General features: G+C 40.7%; 1 protein-coding gene across 2 annotated transcripts in view; it reads left to right on the top strand.

Moving 5' to 3' along the window:
• ssrp1a (structure specific recognition protein 1a) overlaps positions 1-4,769 on the top strand; it is a 15,455-nt gene extending 10,686 nt beyond the window's left edge. For both annotated transcript variants that reach the window (XM_037675833.1, XM_037675832.1), the window contains 7 exons: positions 2,138-2,273; positions 2,353-2,398; positions 2,506-2,635; positions 2,758-2,925; positions 3,085-3,182; positions 3,279-3,459; positions 4,579-4,769. In XM_037675833.1, the coding sequence (XP_037531761.1) occupies positions 2,138-2,273; positions 2,353-2,398; positions 2,506-2,635; positions 2,758-2,925; positions 3,085-3,182; positions 3,279-3,459; positions 4,579-4,644 (825 nt within the window). In that variant the 3' untranslated portion in view covers positions 4,645-4,769. The remainder of the gene's footprint in view (positions 1-2,137; positions 2,274-2,352; positions 2,399-2,505; positions 2,636-2,757; positions 2,926-3,084; positions 3,183-3,278; positions 3,460-4,578) is intronic.
• The last annotated feature ends 4,305 nt before the right edge of the window (positions 4,770-9,074 follow it).

Raw genomic sequence — 9,074 nt, 5'->3', positions numbered from 1 at the left:
GGTTGATCTGGTTTACTGATTAGTTTGGGGGATGAATCTAAAGGGATTAATGGCTAATCATGGGATGTGGATTTCATTGTGTGACTGATAACTCTGATAACTGTGTGTGTGTGTGTGTCTGACTAATGTGCCGCCTGGGGGGGGGTGTTTCTGGTGCTCCTTAACTCTCGACGCTGTTGACGTCATATCCGCTGCTTCAGCGCTGACTGCTCTGCTCGTAACGTCCGCTGACCTGTCTGAGCTTCCAGTCAGTCTGAGGACAGTCAGAGAGCTGTATAATGTTGCTGGCAACGAGGCCATCAGTTGCCATGACGATGGGGTCATCGGAGGAGGTCAGCGAGAACAAATGGATCTGTCCATCCATTTCCTGTCTGCTTTATCGGCCGCCTCACAAACCGGTCGTTTCTGGCAGATGTGGATACTGACGCACGGAGACGAGAGGAGAAAAAAGTTTAGATTGGTTTCCATGACGATGTTTGAATCAGCATCACGTCCTTTACTGGTATTCTACCTGTTAGTACTGAAGTGAAAGCAGATATGTTGAGCATCGGAGCATTCTCAAACTGCGGGTTAAAATGTAAAAAAAAAAAAAAGTTTTAGACCGGTCAGTCATCTGGTGACAGAATTGAAAGGTTTTCCACTGAAATAACATAAAACTGATTAGCGGATCAATGTAAATATTGATAATAAGAATACCATCATCACAGTTTAAATCTTGGAACTCTGCATGGCTTCATCTACAGAACAGAAGTTCTGTTGTTTCATTTTTTTTAAATGGCCATGTTTTGGATGGCTGAGAATCTACGGCAACACATGATACTTACATTAGTGTTGGATTGTGTATCAATACTAATGTGATGGGATCAGTATTTGTCACTCCCGTTTCAGAAATATAAAACTCCTGGAGGAGCCGTCGAGGAGGCGAGATCAAATACAACGACTAGACCAAACATTCATGTCATAATAGTTTAATTGGCTCTTATTGCACAACAACTTCAGAATCGATTTACACATGGCATATGCAGAAGACACTTCCACAAAATGGCCGCCCAGACCAGTCCATCTTTAAGCTTCTTTAAATCACAAATGAAGCTGCCACATTCGACTCGGATGTGAGCTTTGAGCAGAAGAACTCTACTGGGCTGAAGCGTGAAGATGTCTGCCTCGTCGTTTACCAATTACAAGAATTTAACTCGCTTTAGCGATCCAGTTTGTTTAACTGTTTTTAAACTAACTGCAAGGAGCATCACTATCAGTGTTCCCTTGGTAATTAATCTGCTGCTGTTTAATCCCACAAGCAAGCGATCGCAACTAATGCGTCAGTTCATCACATTACTGAGCCGCAGCTTTGCAGGTGTTTTTTATTTTTTCATCACGTCAGTCAGCTCGGCCCTGTTATTACATCGTTCAGAGGTGCATCAGTTGTAGGCTGTCTCTGAGCCCGCTCGCCACCTCTGTGTCTTCTGAATGGACCGAGGCTGTCGGAACACGTCTCAGTCCTCAAGTCGTCTGGTGAGTGAGGCTACGTGCTAACATGTAGCGTCTATCATCTGTAAACGCAGCGTGCTGCGCGTGACGCCACGTCGTCTTCTGCGCCTGCCGGTTGCATCAGAGTCATCGAGAGTTTGCACTGGAGTCAGATGAAGGTCACAGTCGAGTTATAATGTGATCAAACATACAAACATAAATAAATAAAAACATGGAATATCACATTAATCAGAATAAAAGAATCAGAATAAACTTTATTGGAATTGCACCGAGTTACAACGCGAATATGTACGTACAGTCGTCCGAAAGATGGGCGGAGTGCACGAAGCTGCAACTGTAGAAAGTGCGGCCATTTTATCCTTATCAGATAATAATCTTAGATAGATTAAGAGTTGCTGTGTGAACGTAGCCATGATTAGCTGCTTGCATTTTCAGTGAAGTTTTTTAAATAAAGTCCGAACGCACAAGAGGAGTAATAAAAATGCATCTGTAGTTTTCTGCAGTGGTAAGTCTGCGGCTCGTTGAGGTTTTTCATTCAATCACCAGCTGGCGTATTTAGGTGCATCTTTTTGTGGCGGGTTGTCAGACGATAAAACTTATCGTTTGATCCGTGTTCGTTGTGTTCTGTGACTGTGCTGTGTTCTTCCAGGGCATGAAGGGTAACGCCGTCGATTACAGCGACTCCGATGAGGACCAGCACGACGCCTACCTGGAGAGAATGAAGGCTGAGGGCAAGATCAGGGAGGAGGGCAACGACAGCGACGAGTCGGATGGAAGTGGAAGTGGTGAGGAATGGTTTCGTTAAAGCGAGAGAGTTTGTGTTAAAATAGTTTGGGTTGAACTCCGGCTTTCCTTTCTCTTTAGACGAGTCTTTCAACCCCGGAGAGGAAGATGATGAAATTGCTGAAGAGTAAGTTTTTTATTTTCATGTATATTTTGTTAACCTGATCTCCATCTTGTTTGTTTTGACCTAACTTTGCCTTTTTTTTTTTTTTTTTTTTTTTACCTTTCAATCAGGTACGACAGTAACGCCTCCGCGAGCGAAAGCAGCGAAGAGGGCGACAGTGACGACGAGGGCGCGAAGAAGAAAAAGGTCAAAAAGGCGAAAGTGGTGAAGGAGAGAAAAGAGAGAAAACCTCGCAAAGAGGTGAGACCATCCCAGAAATATTGTGACGCCAACGCTAAAAAGAGGCGTCTTTTCTGTAAACGTGTAGAACCGAACAGGTTTACTCACCGATCGTTTTTGTTTTGTTCTTTGAATCCGAGCAGAAGAAGCCGAAGGACAGCGGCGGTCCGAAGAGGCCGATGAGCGCCTACATGCTTTGGCTCAACTCCAGCCGAGAGCGAATCAAGGCGGAGAACCCCGGCATCTCCGTCACCGAGATATCCAAGAAGGCCGGAGAGATGTGGAGACAGCTGGGCAAAGACGAGAAGGAGGTGAGGGCGGGGGTGGGCTTCACCGAATCGACGTCTGATAATATAACGACCCAAAACTTTGTGTTGGAGAGGTCATTTCATCAAATCACAGGCTCTTCGGGTGTTTTTAAATTTAAATGTGCAGAGCAGCGTTTTAATTAAACTGATTTTGTTTTTCAGGAGTGGGAAACAAAAGCAGGAGAGGCAAAGAGGCAATACGACAAAGCAAAGAAAGAGTACAAAGAGAGCGGCGGAGGATCGTCCTCGACTGCCAAGAAGTGAGGCCGACGACACAGAAATGGCTTTCCATCGTTTATTTTGTGTAACGCCAGAGTCACAATTCATTTCTTGTTCTCCCCACATTCTACCATTAGAGAGGGTAAAAAGTCTGGAGGCAAAAAAGACGAGAAGAAGAGGAAGTCTGCCGGCGGAGACAAGGACCGGGACCGGGAGAGGGTAGGAGGCAACGACAGCTTCAAGAGCCGAGAGTTCATCGAGACCAGCGAGGACAGCTCCTCCGACTCCGACCACAAGAGCAAAGCCAAGAGGAAAAAGGTGTGATGGGAAATCTGACCAGATAAACTCCTTCCTGTTTCTCTTGACACCACTCTGTTGTAGTCGCTGAGTAATTCTGCTGAAAGACAAGAGGGACAGCTAGTCGCTGAAGCTCAAATTGTTTTTGTAGTTAAAGAAATGGTTAAGAAAAAGAATGCTAAGAAACTCAGCAGCTGTTTCTCTTCCCAAGACTTTTGTCCAAAATAAATTTTTGATGCTTAAAACTGAAGCAGCGTTCGCCTCAGAGAAGCTGAACGTTTGCAGCTCTTGATGAGAATGAGCTAAACTGGAGACAACAGCAACTCAAAGACTGTATTAAAGAACAGTTTTGTGTATACGGTAAATAATTTGTCAGATTTTATTTATTGATTTGCAACAATGTATTTTTGTCCTGGTGAATTCTGCTGTGAAATAAAAAATTAATTTGGAAGTAACTGCTGCATGAACAGAACAGCTATTTGTTCTTATTAGAGAAATTGAAAAAATAATTTTATTCACTCCTGCCGTTGTTTTCAAATTCAACTATTTTTATTTATTCATTTTTTACTAACATAATTGAAAAATTTTAACCGATCACTTATCAAACTGTTCAGCTCCTTCAGGAAATTTCAGCTTTGACTTTTGGTTTTTGTAACAATTTCACTTTATTTGCGATTTATTTCCATCCAAATGTATTTAGATCACTTAAAACTTTAGAAAGACTTTGCACAAAATGTATTAATTGTTTTCTTTAGAACGTTTAGCTACTGTTCTGATCACTTCAACTTTTAATTGCTGTTCTGGTTTTAGCTTGTAGCTTTTTGGCTAATTTTAGCTTTTATCAGTGGTTCTGCTAATTTTAGATGTTTAGCAGATTTTTGCTTTTGTTCTATTATTGTCACTTTAACAGTTCCGGCTTCTTCAGTGAATTTCAGCTGTTGTTCGGCTCGCAGCGTTCACACTGTTTTATCACAGGAAATCAATATTTTCTTTTTGTTTCATTTTGTGGCATTAAAACAAAACACATTGGGCACCATCCATTAAACTGAATCTGCTGTGACCCTCGGACTTCTTCATTGTTATATCGGCTCTGTCTAATATTTGGACAAACTGACCCTCCGTTATTTTTTTTTTTTTCAGGACTCTGATGAAGAGGAGGAACAGGCTGCGTCCACACCTTCCAGTTCAGCAGAAGAGTCAGACTAAAGACACATCGGACCCAGAAACCTTGGACCAACTGTTTCTACTCTCATTGAACTCAGGCCCGTCAACAAACTCGAGTTGTAGTTTTTATTCTGCACGTTTAGTTTTAAGAGTACAATTGCGTATCTTGTGACTACGTCTGGAAACTCGTTATGTGATCTTTGATCAGGTCTTCACCTCAGTGAAAAGACGGGGACCTGCGTACTTTTTGTCCTGTCCTGGCCACGGGGGCAGGTGATGTTGGGTAAACAGCTCTGAAGATTGTTGGAGCTAATAGTTTTTCAGTGTGGACAATACAAAGACCTGCAGATTTGTGTTCCTTCTGTGTTGTGCTCTTGGGGAAAAAAATGCATTTGTTTGTTTTTATGTCATGTTTTCAGTCTGAAATAAATAATTTTCCACTAATTTTCACTTTTTTTTCTTTTGTTTTGTTTGTTTAGCTTTAAATTTAGCATACAACCACAATGCACTGCACTAATTCAACAAATACTTTTGCTAGTATTTATTTTTTGCCAACTAGGGCCACTTTTTCTCAAATAGATGGAGCAGAAGTCATTTTAGCCAGAAATTTTATGAGCCAATGTACAGGTGCTGGTCATACATCATGAAAAAGTTTATTTATTTCAGTAATTCCATTCAAAAAGTGAAACTTGTATATTATATCCATTCATTATTCACAGACCGATATATTTCAAATGTTTATTTCTTTTAATGTTGATTATAACTGACAACTAATGAAAACCTCAAATTCATTATCTCAAAATTAGAATATTAAGACCAATAAAAAAAGGATTTTTAGAAATGTTGGCCAACTGAAAAGTGAACATGAAAAGTATGAGCATGTACAACACTCAATACTTAGTTGTTGCTCCTTTGTCCTGGATTACTGCATCAATGTGGCGTGGCATGAAGTTGATCAGTCTGTGGCACTGCTCAGGTGTTATGAGAGTCCAGGTTGCTCTGATGGTGGCCTTCAGCTCTTCTGGATTGTTGGGTCTGGTGTATCACATCTTCACAATACCCATAGGTTTTCTATGGGGTTAAGGTCAGGCGAGTTTGCTGGCTAAGAACAGGGATACCATGGTCCTTAAACCAGGTACTGGTAGCTTTGGCACTGTGTGCAGGTGCCAAGTCCTGTTGGAAAATGAAATCTGCAGCTCCATAAAGTTGGTCAGAAGCATGAAGTGTTCTAAAACTTCCTGGTAGATGGCTGTGTTGACCTTGGACCTCAGAAAACACAGTGGACCAACACCAGCGGACATGGCACCCCAAACCATCACTGACCATGGAAACGACACTGGATACTTACCCTTTATAAATAAAGGGTAAATGAAAATGAAATGATTTCTAAAGGAAATGCAAAATTTACTTCCATCAGAGAACATAACTTTGGACCACTCAGCAGTCCCAGGCGAGATGCTTCTGATGCGGTCTCTTGTTCAAGAGTGGCTTGACACAAGGAATGTGACAGCTGAACCCCTTGTCTTGCATAAGTCTGAGCGTGGTGGTTCTTGAAGCACTGACTTCAGCTGCAGTCCACTTTTTGTGAATCTCCCCCATATTTTGGAATGGGTTTTGTTTCATCATCCTCTCCAGGGTGAGGCTATCCCTATTGCTTGTACACTTTTTTTTCTACCAAATATTTTCCTTCACCTCTCTGTTAATGTGCTTGGACACAGAGCTCTGTGGACAGCCAGCCTCTTTAGCAATGACCTTTTGTGTCTTGCCCTCCTTGTGCAAGGTGTTAATGGTCGTATTTTGGACAGCTGTCAAGTCAGCAGTCTTCCCAATGATATGTAGTCTACAGAACAAGACTGAGAGACCAGTTAAAGGCCTTTGCAAGTGTTTTGAGTTAATTAGCTGATTAGAGTGTGGCACCAGGTGTGTTCAATATTGAACCTTTTCACAAAGTCTAATTTTCTGAGCTACTGAATTTAGGGTTTTCATTAGTTGTCAGTTATAATCATCAACATTAAAATAAATAAACATTTGAAATATATCGGTCTGTGTGTAATGACTTAATATAATATACACGTTTCACTTATGGAATTACTGAAATAAATCAACTTTTTCATGATATTCTAATTTTATGACCAGCAGAGCAAAATGAAGCATTGATCATGCCCACAGCTTTGAATGTCATTCACATGACAATGTTGTTTTGATAGAAACTTCAACATGGTGTATGAATCACTGCTTCAGGAAGAGTGACGAGTTCCAAAGCCTTGGTATAATTTAACCATCAATATCTGCAACTGAACACAACCTGGATGACCTGTGAGGACAGCGAGGTGTTTTCTGGATTGTGCTGTGTATATTCAGTTATATTTAACTAAATTAATTCAACATAATATTTGTAAATAAAGTTGGTGTTATTATGGAGTACTAAGGATTTTTTCTGAATTTTATGGATTTCTGAAGGACCATATACAGACAGACATTTCAAGGGTTGACATGTATGCAGATGACACTTTTTTCTTCTTCTTACTAGTGTGCCTAAAATCTTACTAATTTATTAATAAGGCCAAATTCAGTTTCACTACTTGGCATTTTTTAGATACAAGACTCACTAGTTACCTAGTGGGCCTAAAAATGTGGAGTAGTTAACCAAATTAATCCTAATGTGTGTGTTTAAGTAACTTTTTAGCAAATATCACTGCTACACGAGGCCTCGGTCTTTAGTTATCCCGAGGTCCAGGTTACACTGGTCCAAAAAGGCAATCAGTTCTTTTCAGATGTAGCTTCTAAACCATGAAACTAGCTGACGCTTCATATAAAACAGGCTTCAGCTCTTGGAGTTTTTATGTCTCAATCTTAAACCACATTGTACTCACTGGTTGTTGACAACATGTTGACGTTTTATGTGTTTTTAGTGGTTTTACTTCTAGTGTCTAGTCACGTTTTTAAATGTTTTTGAACTGTTTTAACACTATTGTTTTTGTGTACTGCACTTTGGTCAATGGCAGCTAATAGATACATGTACCAATTTGATTTCACTCCTGAGGTAGTTTTTTTTTTTACAAATTAATTTATATAAAAAAAGGTAAATTTAAAGTATTGACGCAATTTAAACAATCGTGTTCTGAATTTAGGGACTTAAAATTGCTTATCAAGGGAATAAAAATCTCGGCAGTGGAATCATCGACCTTCAAATTTATTTATTTATTTTTTACTGTAATCCTACGGCATCTCATTAACCACCTCCTCCCATTATGTCTGAGAACGTGAGTCCAGCTTTTAGAGCAGTTGAAATGTTCCCACAGGGTTTCTGCACACTGTAGCACATTTAACCAGGCAGAGTGGTTTGGGCGAGCGTGTTAGATGGTGGCTCTGGTGAAAGGTTTAGAGACAGCGGTTTCATGCAAAAAACCCATCACTTAAGTAGGAGGTGGTTTGGAGTTGGGCTTTTAGGAGCCAGATACCACCGGATGTGAGGCAATGTTTTGATGATAAGGTGCTCTTCTTGCACCTCTTTGAAGAACTCTGACCAGAAGTCCCGAAATTGATTTCTTATGTTCATTAGATGAGCCATAAATCTGCTATCTCTGGCCGATGCTGAATAAAAGTTCTTGGTGAGATATACCCTCACAAAGAACTTATTTGGAGCTAACAAGGTTAAGTCAGGTTCTCTGAATGGATTCTTCTTTGTTGAAAAGTTTTGTCTTTTATCCAAAACACTTCTTCAGCCAGAGTGAAGACCGATGAAGCTCAGAACTGAGCTCAGATCATTTCCACTGATCATCCTTGAGATGTTTCTACAACTTAAATGGAGTCCACCTTTGGTAAGTTGACTGGACTTGATTTGTAAGGGCACACGCCTGTCTGTATAAGGGTCCACAGTTGACAGTGCATGTCAGAGCACAAACACCAAGCGTGAAGTCAAAGGAATTATCACTAGACCTCTGAGGCAGGATTATCTTGAGGCACAAATCTGGGGAAGAATACAGGAAAAAAATTCTGCTGCTTTGAAGGTTTTAATGGGCCCAGTGGCCTCCATCATTCGTAAATGGAAGAAGTTTGGAACCACCCGGGACTCTTCCAAGAGCTGGCTGGCCGTCTAAACTGAGCGATGGGGGGAGAAGGGACTCAGAGATGTGAACCCGATGGTCACTCTATCAGAGCTCCAACGTTCCTCTGTGGAGAGAGGAGAATCTTCCAGGACAACCATCTCTGCAGCGATCCACCAGTCAGGCCTGTATGGGAGAGTGGGCAGACGAAAGACACTCCTTAAAAAAAGGCACAGCATTATAGTATTTTTTTTCTATTAATTACTGAACTACTAGCTATTTATGTTTTACAGCAGTAGTATCTTTAGTTAGAAACTTACTAATGTATTAGCTAGTAATATACTATCGCTTTATAAGCTGTTTTTGTTTCATTTTTTAATATAATTTTCTTCGATTTATTTTGAAATGTATATGCTTTATTTGATG

The sequence above is a fragment of the Nematolebias whitei genome, chromosome 4, assembly GCF_014905685.2.
Source record: "Nematolebias whitei isolate Nwh7 chromosome 4, NemWhi1, whole genome shotgun sequence".
In the NCBI taxonomy this organism is placed as follows: Eukaryota; Metazoa; Chordata; class Actinopteri; order Cyprinodontiformes; family Rivulidae; genus Nematolebias; species Nematolebias whitei.
This window is presented reverse-complemented; position numbering and strand designations above follow the sequence as displayed.